This window comes from Ahaetulla prasina, chromosome 1 (genome assembly GCF_028640845.1).
Source record: "Ahaetulla prasina isolate Xishuangbanna chromosome 1, ASM2864084v1, whole genome shotgun sequence".
NCBI lineage: Eukaryota > Metazoa > Chordata > Lepidosauria > Squamata > Colubridae > Ahaetulla > Ahaetulla prasina.
This window is the reverse complement of record NC_080539.1, coordinates 55,371,665-55,389,405: the sequence shown is the minus strand read 5'-3', so window position 1 is coordinate 55,389,405 and position 17,741 is coordinate 55,371,665. Positions and strand designations below refer to the sequence as shown.

Here is a 17,741-nt window from a genome sequence, read left to right as displayed (position 1 = left end):
ATCTTTCTTTCATATATCCTAAACAGGTAACAACCTCCTCTCTGGGGCAAGGATCAGAAGCAGGATTAAAGGCATCAAAAGGGGGTCCTACTGTAACATATTCACTGACAAACAAGGGCTAAGGAACACATCTCCAGTTTCCAAGATTCAGTAAGCTGTTTCCAGACAATAAATCTAATTAATGAGACTTTACTTTTCTTGATTGTGAACTGCTATTAGGGGTTTGACATCATTAAATGGGAATTGTTTTTTTCTTTGTTCCTTCTTACAAAATTCTACAGAGTTTTAACATGTTATGTTTAGTAAATCCAATATAGGGAAATTACCCAGGTCACTCTCTTGGTTTACTTGCATATCCCTTTTAATTATTAAGATATCAGCTGGTTTCTTTTGTATGTTCAGTGCAACATCTTTTCCCATTGAAGGTTTTTCTTCCTTGCGTTAAACTTGACAGTATAAACAGCACATAATAGATTTGTTTTTTTTAAAAAAAGCTTATTTATTACTTATCTTACCTTCTCCAGAATAACTTATCAGGTCTTGGTTCACTTCCCTTCAATTTGGACTATAGCCAAATTTGGAGGGCATTTCAAGTGAATCACTGTAGCAAAACAAAATGGGAAGGAAGAATCTCTTGGATGCAGAGACCAACATCAATCAAGAAGGCTGGAATGAGTTTACAAGTCCCATGAATTATTGTATTGCTTCTTTTTTTAGTTCCTCTGATTTGTTCATTCTGCCTTTCCAGTAAATGCACCCTCTAAACATACTTAAGTTTAAACATAAAGTTTATATTTAAATCTGGTTCATTTCTCCCCCCCCCCCAATAAAATATGACTTCAAAGAATGACTGAGCAGGGTTTAATACAAAATATTTCAGTGCTAGGCAGTTACAAAATCCATTATCAGATACTACAGACTTTTTAGCCAGACTGGCTGAAATTGAAATGATAAATATGAGGCCATGCACAAACCATTTTTTGAACATTTTTCTATTTATCCAGAATCAAGTGACCTAAAGGGCAAAACAGACCGGGGAAAAAATCAGGATGTATATAAATGGAAATACAGCGAGGGGGAAAATGTTTTTAATGCTATTATTAGTATTTCAAGGACTTTTAAAGATTATATGCTTTTTTTCCCTTTGAGCTGTTTTAAGCAGATTAGTCAAACTAAGTGGATTTTAATTATCCAAGGTGAAAGTGATCTGGGAGTAAAGCCTGACACACATCTGTAATTGAGGACAGTTTCATGAAAGCGTTAATTAATTTAATTGTACCAATATGATATAGTTGTTACAGAATGATATTTGTCATAGGCTGGTGTATTGTCTCCTCACAAAGCACCATTAGGATATTGTAACTGATGGAAAGAATCCGTAGGGCTGAAAAACATTTTGAGCAGAAATTGGGAAGTAAAATTTACTATGCATAGCAGAATATGAAATAAACTTTGAAACAAACATTCTGTCTTAGCCCCATTTTGTCTTGATGTAATATACATAGATCTTTCTCATCAAGAAAGATCCTAATTCCTCAATGCACCTACCAGGATTTAGAATTATTGTAGCAAATGCTGCCTACAGCTCATCTGTAGTAAGATTTAGGACTTTCTCTCCGGAACAGGTTTCTAAGCTCTGCCTTCTAATTAATTTTCAGTTGGTTCCATTATTTTTGGATGAGAACTACTTCAGGAATATAGAAACATGGAAGCACACTGATGTCACACATACAGTTTTTTGTGAGAATGAAGTGCACCGCTATGGTTGGTTGGACTGGAATATGACAGAAATCAGATTTAGAAGTCACAATAAAGAAACTATGGAAGGAGCTTCTGTGGTTTGTTCATCCACTCCTATTAGCAAAAGGAGCTAACTGACATCTATTAACAGTGGGCATCTACTCACTGCTCAACCCTGAACCTTGAAAAAATATTATTGTTGTATATGATTGCAGTCAATTGCACATTTTTTAAAACTTCTAATATTCTATTTCCTATTTCATTACCATCTATTGTGAAAATGACTGTTTAAAAACAACATTCCTGATGTTTCATAGCTTTGTTTATTTATTTATTATTCAAATTTCTATACTAAATATACTATATATAGGAACCAAACATCTGTAAAACATTTTAAGGGTCCACCTGTAATATTTCACTGTACTGAATGAAACGGCTTCTTCCTAAGCTGGAGTTGGAATCTATAGAATTTTCATACTTGCTCTTTTTCTGTTTTGGCAGAAATCTCTCCTTCAGAAAGAGGTATGGCATTGGCTATGAATGTGTGGGCTATCATTAACAGAAATATAAGCAAATCCTTTCAAAGAACTGTGTCAAGGAAATATTATTGTTTATTGAAGACCTATTGCCAAACTGATGACTATATCCATATTTGAATCCAAAAGGTGTATATAATGAGCCTTTACCTTTCCAACCGTGATGGTGGCACTGATTTATTCCTCTAATGTGAATAGGCCTGAATAGGCTCAATGTATTACTTCTAGAAATAGCATTAATATTTTTCGTTAAAGAATGACGATATCACTCACCTTCTTGGGTATACAGTATAATTACACTGTTATGTGAGGAAAGGAGATTCACATATAAAAAGAACAAAACTGAGTCATTTTGGACACCTGGAGTCATTCTGTCTAATGAGATGGGCAATGCTTAAATTTAATAAATAAATCAATTTCTCTTTCAGAGGACAGGGCTGTCCTGAGATTCTGCTAGGCCAGAATACTGAACTCGGAAGGTTTGATAATTTTGTTCCATGGAAAAAAGACTGCTTGTTTATGCTTTACAGAAGTCATTGACTTGTTTTCAAATAATCTTTAACAAACTATTATTTTTGATTAATAACCTGTTATGTATATTTTCCCCTTCTTATTATCCTTAGTTCCAATCATATTTTGGGTTGATTGTCAACTACAAAATCATTCATTCACACATATACTTGCAACATGAATGAACAGGTAACCAAAGAGGTTTTTTTTTTAATGCAAATACATCCAGTATCTTAAAAGCATTTGTAAAATTGTGACTTGACAAAGGTAACTAGATTTGAACACGTTATTTCCAACATTTCTAGAACAAAAAGTGAGGTTCAATGGAATATTTTTACTGCTGGAATTTTTATCAGCACAAGATTTTTGTGGGGCAGAGAGAGGACAAGTGGCTGTGTTCTCTCTTCTAAAGTCTCCTATATCTTCAATATTTTATTTTATTTTATTGAAGGATTGAGGAAACCACCCAACTGGTAGATGGGGAGCCAGTAAAGGAAACTATTATTGCATGCAATTTTAGATTTCATTAAAAGTTCTTACTTCGAAGTTATTTATGGGACTCTTCTAAAAGGGGGAAGACAAATGTTACAGATTCATTGCTATTATTTTTCATCATTGTGACTAAATTACAATAGTTTCCCAAATACACATGACTTTGTTACAAACACAATTTCCTTATAGAAACTTTGGAAACAAATATATATAAAACTACTTATACTTTAGAGAATTGATATAAAATCAAATATTACAACGTTTTTAAAAAATCAGAATGTCTTTATTTTATGTTGCCTGGTTTTACTTGTTGTGGAATTCATACACGACCAGACATTGATTCTCCTGAAAAACTGAAATGTTGTTGTGTTGATGAAGAAATGAACGTCCGTGTCAAAATTCCACTATCCTTTCTTTTAAGGACAGGATTGTTAACTTTGACATGTGTGTGTTGCCACTCAATCCCAACATTAGAGTAACAATACAAGATTCCAACAACAGACAATGTTGCCCAGGGCCAACCTGTAAAAAAAGAAAAGAGAGAGAGAGAGAGAAAGAAAGAGAGTGAGAGAGAGTAGTAATGCACAAATTCCTACTGTCCTTATTTGAAACAAAAGGCAGAGCTGGTAAACATAATTAAGCTAAAACCTGTATCTACATAACACAAATCAGGTGAGGCTTCATTTAAGGCATGAAAGCTGGTTAAATGTACTATTAATTGTCCTTCAGTTTTTTAAAAATCAATACTGATTACAGCTGCCAAATATTTTTTCTAAAAGGGGCTGCTGTTAAATGATAAATCTACAGGACAAGAAGAAGCTACCGGATTTTGCCTTTAAAAATCCATCATATACTCCTTCCTTTAGGTCAAATTATTCAGAATCAAGTTGGAATTGCTTCTAGTTGAAATGGGCAGCATGTAAGATAGATAGATAGATAGATAGATAGATAGATAGATAGATAGATAGATAGATAGATAGATAGATAGATAGATAGATGATAGATATAGATAAATAATAAGTCATTTACAGTATGTTTCCTCTAAAAACTTCATCTAGAAGGCTTCCCTGGAATTAAGCTTACTGTCACTTCAGTATCTGTCCTAAGATCACACTTCTAGATCTAAATGTCTTTGGAAATTCTCAGTCATCCAGGTCATAGAATAGAATAGAATAGAATAGAATTTTTGTTGGCCAAGTGTAATTGCACACACAAGGAATTTGTCTTGGTGCATATGCTCTCAGTATACATAAAAGAAAAGATACCTTCATTAAGGTACAACATTTACAATACAAATGATGGTCATAGGATAGAATTTAACACTTAATGATAATCATAGGGTACAAATAAGCAATCAGGAACAATCAATATCAATATATATCATAAGGATTACCAGCAACAAAGTTACAGTCATACAATCGTAAGTGGAAAGAGATTGGTGATGGGAACGATGAGATTAATAGTAGTGCAGATTCAGTAAATAGTTTGACAGTGTTGAGGGAATTATTTGTTTAGCAGAGTGACGGCTTTCGGGAAAAATCTGTTCTTGTGTCTAGTTGTTCTGGTGTGCAGTGCTCTATAGCATCGTTTTGAGAGTAGGAGTTGAAACAGTTTATGTCCAGGTTGTGAGGGAAAACGACCTTTGGTTTTTAAATCTGAAATATCTAAACTGTTCCTTTAAATTTTGGATTCTGTTTTCTACTTCTGCCAATAATTCATTAAACCGTTTTAAGACCTGTAAGATGCTTTGAGACTCCTTTGAACTATAAATTATTTAATTAAATTGTTTTGATTATTTCCAATTTAATAATCCTTGTAGCAAGGCTAGAAAAGGCAAAGCAGTTGAACATTCTGAACAGTCGGTAATATATGGTTTACCTCCAGACTGCTTTGCAGAATGAAGTTGTAGAGGATAAGCATGTGAGTGCTTCATTATTTTGTAACTAACGTGCTTACAGTTAAGTAAAGGTTAAAACTATTTCAAGGCTGCCTACTTAGAAGTAGGCAATCTTTTTTTAATATACTAAAATCTGTCATTTGCCTGTGAGTTGGGAAAGAAAACTAAATTCAATTTAATTTAAAAGCAATTGAAGTTATGTTAATCAAATGTAGTCAATATGATTACTCTCCATTCTTCAATAATTTCTCCTCCTGACACAATCAATTTGGAGCACTTTTGGGAGAATGTCTGCAGGCTATCCCAAAGCTGTAGAAAATTGCATAAAGCCATGAGCTGTGTGCCCCTTAGCAAACATTCTGCCTTCTAAAGAATTTGAGAAAAAACAACAACACCCATTATATTTTTTTTCTTGTTTTCACATTCATATTCTAATTATCGCCAAGATTAGGGAGGTCTTCCCCCCCCCCATATTAAAATGTTAAAGGAGAAAGATGCATGAAGGCTGTGTACTAACTGCTGCAAATGCCTGTTTTATTCACTTTACATTTTATTCACCTATGCAAGTTTAATAGATAACAGAATTTGACTCCAGGTTGAAATAACCAACCTGGACAAAGAATGAAGACAAATTCTAAGCTTTTATCCAGTCATCTCCTTTCCAGCACTTTTTCCCTTCAAGGCTGTAGAAGACCCACCACATTTTAGCTAGAATTATATATAAGGCTTTTCTAAAAACTGTTGACCAAAACGTTTATCAAAAGCCATTAAAGAAGTTAGCAACCAAAGCAGAAAGGGAAAAACCTTTTAATGGATCTGTAAGTAAAAAAAATGGGAAGTAGAGAATAAGAATAAATGCTTTCCCCCCCCTGGGAGAAATAAGAATGTTATGGGTTGATTTTTAAAATTTGCTTATCAATGATCTAAAAATAGTACTAAAATAAAGAGATGGTAAAGGTTCATTATCCTACCAAATTGTTCAAATTATTAAAATAAAAGTTTGTAAATCGCTCCAAGGACCACCTCAAAGAGGGTTATTAGTCCTTTGATGAATGCAGCAATCTATGTATGCAAAAAAAGAGTTAAAACCACCAGTTTAGCAATTGGCAGTATCCCATCAGTTGATAGGATTGATCCATTAGGCTTATTTATGTAATTGAATTGACATGAGATCAATTCATCAGACATGCCATCTCACAGCCTTTCTTTAGTTGTCTCTTTCATCTTCCTCTGAATGGAAAACATCATCCAAAAAAAGATTTAAGCATGATTTTAAGATTGATTGGTTTAATCAATCAGGTGACTTTTCTGACTTTGGCAATCCACTAAGACTTTAGAAAAACTTAAGCAAAATCAACTTTTAATTTTTAAAAAAAAAAACTCTCTGGATGAAAGAGCAGGAGAGGATACAACACAGAGACACAAAGGATGTGGGTCTCAAACAGCAGGATGATAAATGTTGTTCCATTTAGGCCAATATATCATTATTGGTTTGCTTGCCCAGATCTGCAAGGACTAAATATTTTGCATATGGCAAAAGCACTCTTGAAATAACTGCTGCTGATGCAGGGGTCGTGCAGTCTTGTGTTCTGATTATGGAGAAAGGTACATGATGTCATACAAAACATTAGCAAGATATTAATGTTTTGGAGACATCGTCTAAGTTTATTAAAGATTCTTCCTTCTCCATATGTTATGTCTCCTGTTTTTCCCTCAAACTAAAACCAGAGCACTTCTACCACCTGAAATGCTAAAAATGTTTTCATGTGGAAAATCCAAACAAAGGGCTTTACCTTAAAAAATTATGCTCTATGTGGTCAGCTTAATGTGCAAATATACATGAAGGTGAGGTAGTCTCAGATTGTATTTTGCTGGGTACTTTGTCTGGATGTGTTCACTAATTGAGGTTCTACAGTAGAGACAGCAGGCAGAACATATATATTTAAAAACAAATAATAATTGCAGGTTTCATAATAGCCTTTTGTACTTTTTCCCCTTAAATGATACTGAAAGGTTGGTGAGCATGCTGGGAGGCTAGGCAGCAGGAAGACAAAGTGCCAAATTCAGCAATATAAATAGATGTTGGAGAGCCAGTGGAAGAACAGAGGATCATGCTTTGTTCCCAGTCAGACAACTGTTTCATTTAGCACAATATTTTCAACTGACTGACAGAGCTCTTTAAAGTTTCAGATCAGATTTTCTCCAAGTCTACTTGGATATGCTAAAGATTGAATCTGAGACATGCTTGTAAAGCACAGAGTCTCATTACTGAAATATGACAGGCATGATAATTTCACTTGGTACAATTTCTCTTTCTTGGTTTTCCCAGCAAAGAGAGAGAGAAAGAGGGCAGGGGTGGGGTGGGGTGGGGTGAGAAGGTCCTCCATCAGGTAAACAGATAGATGTTGAGGGAAAAAACATTTCCCTTCTAGGAAAAATGAATATGACTCTCCTGGCTGATTTGGAATATGGGCTCAGGGCAATGGGGCTTAGTTTCTCAGAACCTGAGAGACAAACAACACATAATATATGTATTTATTCATAAATAGGTTCCAGATTTACACTCAGAAAAATCTGTAGAAGACCAAAAGCCAAGTGTTCTACTCTAAGTCTGCAGTGATGTTCTTAAGGTTGACTTTAAGAAGATAATGTGTATTCATATTTAGGAGAGACGATCTGCCTCTGGAAAAAGATAGTGGGAACATAAATTATTGTTTAGCTCTAGACCAAATTAGCAGAATAATAGACTTCCCCTCTCCAAGAGACAGCCCAAGACAACACATCACACAACCATTTCTAGAACGAATTAAGAAAGTTCTCTCCCTCATCCAAAAAAATGATCAGGCCAGTCAGAGTCAACGGTACAAATCTATTCAGAAAAAAAGTACTTCTGTAGTTAGTTAGACATTTTTGCCCAAGAGGACCACAAGATCGAGCAGTGTAAGGCTGTATGGATGAATGAATCATACCAAATGACCTATTCTATGTTGATCAAAAGTTTAGTATTTTTTGTTAATTTGTTTAAATAAAATGGCAAGCAAAACAAATAAAAAAAAAATCTGAAGGTGGATAGAAGTTTTATCTTAGACATCACCCTGTCTGTTGGTTTAAAGCAGGGGTCTCCAAACTTGGCAACTTTAAGACCTGTGGACTTCAACTCCGCAGAGTCCCTCAGCCAGCAAAGCTTGGCAAGTCTTAAAGTTGCCAAGGTTGGAGACCCCTGGTTTAAAGAAATCTGTCTTTGTATTATTTAAGTTAACTAGACAAACACATCAAGTGCTACTATGTTATAGAAATCTAGTATTGAGTCTGTCATTTGCACCTCTATAACTGTCTGGTTCAGTTCTGCAACCCAACAAGAAAAACACAGACTTCAGAGGATAATTAGAACTGCAGAAAAAATAATTGCTACCAACCTGCCTTCCATTGAGGACCTGTATACTGCACGAATCAAGAAGAGGGCCGATAAAATATTTACAGACCCCTCTCATCCTAGACATAAACTGTTTCAACTCCTACCCTCAAAACGACGCTATAGAGCACTGCACACCAGAACAACTAGACACAAGAACAGTTTTTTCCCGAAGGCCATCACTCTGCTAAACAAATAATTCCATCAACACTGTCAAACTATTTACTGAATCTGCACTACTATTAATTGTCTCATAGTTCCCACCACCAATCTCTTTCCACTTATGACTGTATGACTGTAACTTGTTGCTGGCAATCCTTATGATTTATATTGATATATTGACCATCATTTGTGTTGCAAATGTTGTACCTTGATGAACGTATCTTTTCTTTTATGTACATTGAGAGCATATGCACCAAGACAAATTCCTTGTGTGTCCAATCACACTTGGCCAATAAATTCTATTCTATTCTATTCTATTCTATTCTATTCTATTCTATTCTATTCTATTCTATTCTATTCTAGTAATATTCCAGTATAAGCAGCTGAAAATGAGACAGGAAGGAGAAAACATAATGTACCAACAGGTACAAACATTGTGCAGTAAAGGAGGATCTGATATGAGATATTCCTGTTTTCCTGATTACTACAGGAAGGTATAGATCTGGTTCATTTATGAAGTTGCTTTATATTTGCAATAGTTACTGACCTAATTTAATTTGTCTACTGAAATGGGCACAGGATATCCATCACTTCAAAAAAGTTTTCCTAGCACATTGTATTTCTTTTAACTGGAAGTGCTAGGAACAGAAGCAACAACAAGAACCATGTCTAGAAACATGCTGACCCATTAAATCTGCATGAATAAGATCCTCATTACTGCCCCAAAATTCTAGTAATAACAACGCTGACAAGATAATTCAGATATCCCTGTTCTGTTTGCCTATCAGCACTAATCTCTTTTTGTAACAAGAGAGAACTAGTCATTGGGCCATGCAGTGAACCAAGGAAAAACAGGAACCAGCACTGCTGCGATGGAGTCTCAGCTCTCATTAGAATGCAACAGGCAAAGAATATATGGCATTGGAATGAGAGCTTGCATTTTCCTGCACTGCAGCATCTTTGGAACAAATATATACAAGTGTATTCTCTTCGAATTGTTCTAAAAAGAGGTTACTCCCAACTCTCCCTTAAGATTTCCAGCGTATTAAATAAAAGGCATATGGAAAAAATAGATAAAACTGTTCTGAATTGGACCCATAAAGCAAGGTTCAATAGAAATATGTTGTTGTTTTTTAACAAAAAGAAAGGAATCATGAAAAAAGGCTTTTCTAAGGAATGGAATGACTGTTTATGCTGTTCTTTAAACATCTCCTAAAGTTTTTCAGTAAATGCTGTCTCATTCCAATATTGCCTATTTTTGCACTGATTCTCCAAGACCTCAAGCTGACATATTTGCATCACTAGTAGTCTATTCTTAACTGGTGATGTTGCTCTGCCACAGAGCTACAAAATCTTTGAACTGGTTTAGCAGTTATTTTAGTTCCTGGATTAAACAACGAGCAGAGTAATTCTCTCTAACATCAAAGTTCTCTGACATTTCTGGAAGCCTTGCTAGCAAGAGACCAGCTGAGCGAAAGCAGGAAAGAAAAGCTTGCTCAGAATTATTGTCTTTCAGCCTACATGTTGTTTCCTGAATTGACAAACTGTATCTCTGATCTCAGAGGGAGAGACTAAAACTTCTCCTGGGAGCCATAGGAGTGCAATTTAAAAGTTTGATTAACTGGTAGGATCCATTTTTAAATTATTTGCTATAATAGCATAGCAGAGTATAGCTTTATTGATTAGTGAATTGACCATATGAAGAAGCATCAGCTACAATATAAAAGAATACGATAAGATAACTTTATCTCGCCTCCAGAAGTTATGAATGCTCCAACCCTGGAAGTTTTTAAGAAGAAGTGATTGGACAACCATTAGGGTTTTCTGCCTGAGCAGGGGGTTGGACTACAGGACCTCCAAGGTCCTTTCCAACTCTGATATTCTATTCGATTCTAAATGTAAAGTCAGAAGACATAAAATAAAAGTAAGATAAGATAAAAATAAAAGAGTGAGATAAAATAGTGCAATAAAGGGTACAGAAAAACAAGATGAATAGAAATATACAGAACAATATGTTTTCAGATGAATGCATCAACTTTACAATATGTTCTGTAAAATGTGTCCATAGCAGAACAGCCCTGACTATAAACTTAGCAGTTCTAATTACTATGTATGTGTTTGTATCTGAAGGCTACCTATCTAAGGTAAGTTATGGTCCCAATGTGTAGTTCTGTCAAATAATCATGTGCAAGTACTGAGTCCTGGCTGGGATGTATAGTTGGCCTTGGATAAGATGTGCACAATGTCTTTTATTTCTGGAGTGCCACAAACACATGTTCTCTCTACCATATCACTTGGCAGAGTCATTATATTTAAAAACAAAATCCAGCTGTGCAAACTTTGCTCTGGTAATGACCATCCTATGGTATTGACTCAGGCCCTTGGTCAGGGTTTTTTCGGTTTGAAGGGTAATTTTATTCTTGTCCAGCCATTTCAATGACCTGAAGTTTAAGTGATTCAATGTCAATCTAGGCATTAACATCCAAGGCACTTTGTTTGAATATTGCCTTGGTCTGATGTCCAACTCAGGGTAAAATATTGTGCAAGGAAGCCAAGCTGTAACACTTTTTTTGAGCAGCTTATTCATCCATATGTCAGGTTGAAAGGTATATATAATAGATACATACATAAGATCATGTGAAGTATTAGTACCGCTTTATAATGCCTTGATAGGACCACACTGGGAATATTGCATCTAGTTTTGATCGCCACAATGTAAAAAAGATGTTGAGACTCTAGAAAGAGTGCAGAGAAGAGCAACAAAGATGATTATGGGGCTGGAGGCTAAAATATATAAAGAATGGTTGCTGGAATTGGGTATGTCTAGTTTAATGAAAAGAAGGACTGGGGTGTGTGTGTGACATGATAACAGTGTTCCAATATCTCAGGGGTTGCCACAAAGAAGAGCACCCGAAAACAGAACAAGAAGCAATGGATGGAAACCAATCAAGGAAAGAAGCAGCCTAGAACTAAGGATAAATTTCCTGACAGAACAATTAACCAGTGCAACAACTTGATTCCAGCAGTTGTGGATGCTCCAACTCTGGAGGCTTTTAAGAAGAGACTGGACAACCATTTGTCTGAAATGGTATAGGGTTCCCTGCCTGAGCAGGGGGTTGGACTAGAAGACCATCCAACTCGGTTATTCTGTTCTGTTATGATTACATCAGGGGCAGCAAATAAATAAGAAGTTAAATGACAGCAATGTTACTAAGTTTACTCAAAGCAGGTTATAGTCAGATGGAATTATTCATTTATCCCATTTTCAGGGTTCACTCAATAAACTAAGTTACCCTAACAGGTTATGTTAAGGTTCTCCCCACAATACAACATTAGCATGCAGATATAGCAAACAACATGACAATTATTATTTATTTATTTATTTATACATACATACATACATACATACATACATACATACATACATACATACATACTGCCCTTCTCCCGAAGGACTCAGGGCGGTTTACAGCCAGATAAAACAGAACAAGAATAAATACAAGATAAAATAATATTTAAAAAACGTATTAAATTGGCCCAAATTAAAATATAATTAAAACAGTAAAAACCCAATTAAAAACTAAAATCCTACGCCAGTCCTGCACGAATAAATAGATATGTCTTCAGATATGTCTAAATAAATAGATATGTCTTCAATCATGCCATGTACACAGCCACAGATAAGTAATCTGAATACTAAATTCTAAAATGAATATTATTTACTGACTTACTGAATACTAAAATGAAAATTATTTCCATTCTAATATCAAAAGTAAATTACATATACATTTACATATATTGAATTGTGCCTGTTTACATTTAATTCTTTAATTAACAGATTAATCCAACAATGTTAATTCCAAAAATATTTCATGCAGTGCAATATAGAATATAGAGGAAATATTCTCTGAGAGGCTGCTCAAGGATTGCAAGGCCTGGATAGATAGAAATTAGTTTAGGCCCATTTGTAGAAAAAAAATTATACAACAAATGGCATAGATAGATAGATAGATAGATAGATAGATAGATAGATAGATAGATAGATAGATAGATAGATAGATAGATAGATAGATAGATAGATAGATAGATAGATAGATATATCTCCTTGGTACTTTCTGACTTGTTGTTTGCTTGCAGATGTTACCCAACTAGGTAACCTTATCTATGCTAGTAAGTGTGGGGTTTGTTCCCTGTGTATATTCAGTAGCTTGCCCTGCTAGGGTTAGTGGGAATGTGGTTTTCTCCTTGCTAGTTCCTTGGTCATTGTTTTTGGCTTGTTCGTCTAGTGTAAATCCCTGCTTATCTGGGTGTTGGCTCTGGAGATGATATATTCTGGTCCTTTTCTTTCCTTCATAGCTTTTTTATTGTCTCTTTTGAATAGTGTGTAAATGTGGTTCATCTCTTTTATACCTATTGATGAATGAGTTATCTGAATCCCAAGCTTCCAGGAATTCCCTAGCATTATTTTAATTTAACTTGGTCTGCTAGTTGGTGTTCATGGATGCACTCTGCTAGTCTTCTGCCTACCTGTCATACATAGTGGCTGTTACAGTTCCTTACGCTGTAGTTAATGATTCCTGGTTTTCTTACTTGGACTGCTAGGTCATTTGTTTTACTTAAAATGTTCTGAAAGTCTTTAGTTTGTTTGTGAGTATAGTGATGCCATGTGATTGTAATAGTCTGTTGGTTTCTTGGAGATATTTTGATATAGGGTAGTGTTACTTTTTCATAGTTTGTGTTGGTTGTGGTATAATGGATTGAGTGTCAGGCCCTTTTTAATAAAGTTGTGTGGGTATTTTTCTGGTGTTCTGGACTGCCCTACAATAGCAAGCTACTGTATATAAACAGGGAACAACCCACATTTACTAGGACTGATATTACAGTCAGGTAACGAAAAGCCTGCAAACACCCAAGCTCAGAGAGCACCAAGGACTTCAACCCTTTAATTACATGTGTTCTGTTTATTGGAGCTATAAATGTCATTTTGTGTCAGCAACCTTATACAGGACCAAAGGACAATCAATTATAGTATTTTGTAACAGCATTGAATCTTATTTTTTTTCTCAGACAAAATCTAAGTTCAGAGCATTAAAGATGAAGGGATGCCATTTGTTTCATGGCATTTATGTTTAATATTGCTGAAAGATATAGATGTTAAAAAGAGTATTTTCCTAAGACCTGCTGCAATTTTTAATGTGGAGAAATTTTATTAGAGTTCATGTTAAATCACACATACACACACATACACACTGTATCTCGTATTCTATTTGTTGATAATGGTGGATATTGTATAAACTGCCACTTATATTAATAGGTACCCCTTTGGTGGGAATAACAACATGAGTCTTTGGTGTATAGTCATGCTGGGCACATGACCACAGAAAATATTTTTGGACAACGCTGGCACCCCCGGCCAAAAAATGAAGATGGAATCCATGCCTCAGACTTGCACATCACTGGACAGGAAAACCTTTACTTTTTTTATTCTTCAATTAAATAAAACAGCAGATTCTTTTTTGCTGTTGTTGCTAAACTCAACAATCATTTTTTTCATGCTGCTGACTAAAGTTGATGTTTGATTCCAAAGTTTATTTTCTCGTTTTAATGTTCCACACAACTAAAAAACACTCACTCGAGCTATATAAACCAGGGGTCTCCAACCTTGGTTCCTTTAAGACTTGTGGACTTCAACTCCCAGAGTCCCTCAGCCAGCAAAGCTGGCTGAGGAACTCTGGGAGTTGAAGTCCACAAGTCTTAAAGGGACCAAGGTTGGAGACCTCTGATATAAATCATCAAAGATGTGTATGCTACTGCCAGAGCTAGAAGCAGTCCAGCAATTGAAAACAACCATTTCCTGCACTGAATGGATGTTGCAAAAGTTGGAGCGGGATTTTTTTCCCCTCCCCTTTTTTAGTGACAGGCAATAGATTTTAAGGCAGGAAGCACTTCAGAAATCGCCGGGCTCAAATCCAGCACCCAGCTTGCCCCTAAATGAGTTTTGGGGTTGTTGTTTTTTTGGCTTTGTCAGAGAGCTAAGCTGCTAGAAGAAGATTTCTTGCAAGAACAATGTCTTGCTGTCATTATTTTTCTTTTCCAGCCTTCAGAGGTATGTGCAAATTAATGCAAGACAGGCTGCAGAGAAGTGGGGTGTAGAGTACAAAGCTTAGAGGTTTCCATTAAGATTTCCAGAGCTTTTTGATAAAGTTCAGGTTTAAACAGCTGCTGGGGTAAATTGATTTATGGAAGCGAGGAGACTATTTCCCATCAGCCTGTTATCAATAATGGTTTTCTCTGCAGAATGAGAAAGTTTCAGAACACGTTGTGTGTGTGTGTGTGTGTGTGTGTGTGTGTGTGTGTGTGTGAACAGTGGCTGGTATTCAGATGCTTTAAAATTTGTTTTTTGATTTGCATTTGTTGTAATATTCAATTAAACATGTAAATTTAATTCAGCTTATTAATTAATTATTGAATAATAATAGTAATTAATCAAGTCAGCTGGTTAGCATCAGGAGCTGGTTTACTTTTTGCTGCCCAAAAGTGCTCATTTGTTCCATGTGCTTCTGACATTTTAAGTCAATTTTAGTTCAAACGTTTTCAACGGCAAAGCCAAAAGTGATGAGATTTATAACATTATGCAACCAATAGTTCAAACTGTCTAGATCAGAGAAGAAGACATAAATACAATCAACTAGTAATTATTTAATAGGAATAAAGCTATTAAATTGAACAGCTACGTTAAGGATTTCAGAAATCATTGGCAGGATAGAAGTTATTTGGCAGCATGATGGACACTTAAGGTATGGCCCTGCCCCAAATGGCATGGACCTTGGTATGAATCTCAGCACTTTGTCTATGAAGATCTGTGTAAACACTCATGGAATTCTGCCATGCACTCCAGTTTGCATTCCCTCCATCAAACCGAGGGGCCACCTAGGCCCAAAGCCAGCTGGGGTCCTTGAGCCAGTCACTTTCTCTCAGCCCTGGGAAGGAGACAATGGCAAACAACTTCTAAAAAACCTTGGCAAGAAAACTGCAGAGACTCATCCAGGCAGTCTCCAAGAATTGAATACAATTGAATAGAGGGAAAAAATGTATGTTCAAATTTACAAGGTCAAACAAATAACATGCTTTAGAGAACACATTTGTGGTTATTTCCTTTAAAAAGCTTTGCAAACATATTGTAATGCAAGAGTATCCATATACAACTGATCTCTGGTAAGCAAACCAAATCACAAATTTCTGTAAAATTGCATATTTATGTATCCATTAAAATGCTGAAGTAAGAATCTTGTTATAATAGCCACAGCTATATCATATTTGGAGCGAACGAACAGGTAAGAAATACCAATCCCATTGGGGGCCTGAAACATGTAATTCTCCTTAGCCCTCTGAAATGAAATCTTTCTGTTTGTTATCTCAAACACCTCTCTCCAAGCAAGAGCTAGTTCTCAGACTGAGAATGTTCACTCAATTAAGCCATATTCCATCTGGAAATTGCAATTTTAAAGCCGCTTTGACACTTTGCCCAGTCTTCTGGGTTTCGAATAACATAATATTTCTAACTTCTCAGTTATTGGCATTTTCTGTCCAGGTATGCTAAAAAGGCATAAAGCTACATCTACAGCAAATGTGAGATGACTCCTTTCTTCTTTCTTCATAATGTTTTATTTGCTATGTGTAAATATTTTGTGAGTATTTGAATGAAACAGGAACCTACTGAAGAACACCCATGAGGTCACTAATCAGATAAATTTTAATAATTCAGGCTGTCTTTAAAGCTTCAAATTGTGCTTTCTCTCTCTCCAGTGTATACATGTGTATATACACACAGAGAGAGACATGCTGTATATCTGTTTCTTATAATTTATTAAAATACCTTTATAAAGGTATTTATTAAAATGCCTTTGTACAACTTTTAATTTAATCTCACAAATACATTTGCGTACTTATAGACATCGTTACACTTTTGACATCAAAATATCAGAAGACCTTTTTCCTGTGTGCACTTCTCAATACTTCACAGTCTGCCAAAGAGTCAATTCTGGAGCATGGTGATCAGTTTATATTTGTGAGGTAGCCAAATAGGTTTACCACTCACTATACTGCATTCCTATTCTATCATGACTTCCATTATAAAGTACCAGTAGTGGGTTGCAAATCCTGTCGCTACCGGTTCGCCATGAGTTTGCCCAAAACGGGGAGAACCGGTAGCAACCCACCACTGTATAGTACAGTCATATCTTGGTACTCAACTGCTTTGAAAGTCATTGAATTTGGTACTCAACACATTTTGTCATGAAAATTTTGTCCTGGTATTTGATGCACAATCCAAAATTTGATTTCTTGGTATATTGAACTCCTCCTCTCTTTTTAAATAAAGCCTATATCTCAATCACACATGTATTTGTCAATATTTTCAAATACTGAATCTTTTAGTTTCAAGTTTCAATCTTTTAGTCACATGAGCTTTATTATAATAGCATAAATGCCATAAAAAGTCAATTTTTGCTTTCAAAAAGTTCTAAGGGGACATTTTTAATCCAACTCTAGTAGGAAAAACAAGAACATCTAATTATTTTTGCAACATTTATGCTCATGCTTAGATCAGTGTTATCTAAAATACATCATCAATCACCATATATTTGAATGATTTAAGAAAATATAATGTCTTTTGTACCAGAGTAAATACAAAATCAGTATTATTTTCTTTAATGACAGCAGGATCACGTTTTACAGTCAACCGTTCATTTAACTCAAGTCCTTATAATTTAATGTACTATCATGCATGAAACAGAATTGTCAAAATTGATTTAGAGAGAATGTGTAGAGTTTGGGTATTTTATTAATGTGAGCATGAGATCTCAGAGTTTCATTATTTGCCTTTGAAAACAAGCAAGCCCTCTGCATTCTGAGTATAATAAGCACTGGCAACCAGTAAATAGCCAAACGAAAGTCTAACTTGCCATTTTTGTAATTGGAATCTCTAGTCTCA

General features: G+C 35.3%; 1 protein-coding gene across 9 annotated transcripts in view; it reads right to left on the bottom strand.

The window, feature by feature from the left end:
* Positions 1-860: 860 nt before the first annotated feature.
* Positions 861-17,741, bottom strand: part of HHAT (hedgehog acyltransferase) — a 246,873-nt gene continuing 229,992 nt past the window's right edge. For 8 of the 9 annotated variants that reach the window (XM_058165305.1, XM_058165308.1, XM_058165306.1 and 5 more), the window contains one exon: positions 861-3,800. In XM_058165305.1, coding sequence (XP_058021288.1) covers positions 3,598-3,800 — 203 coding nt within the window. In that variant the 3' untranslated portion in view covers positions 861-3,597. The remainder of the gene's footprint in view (positions 3,801-17,741) is intronic. The other variant, XR_009152958.1, reaches the window with a different exon arrangement.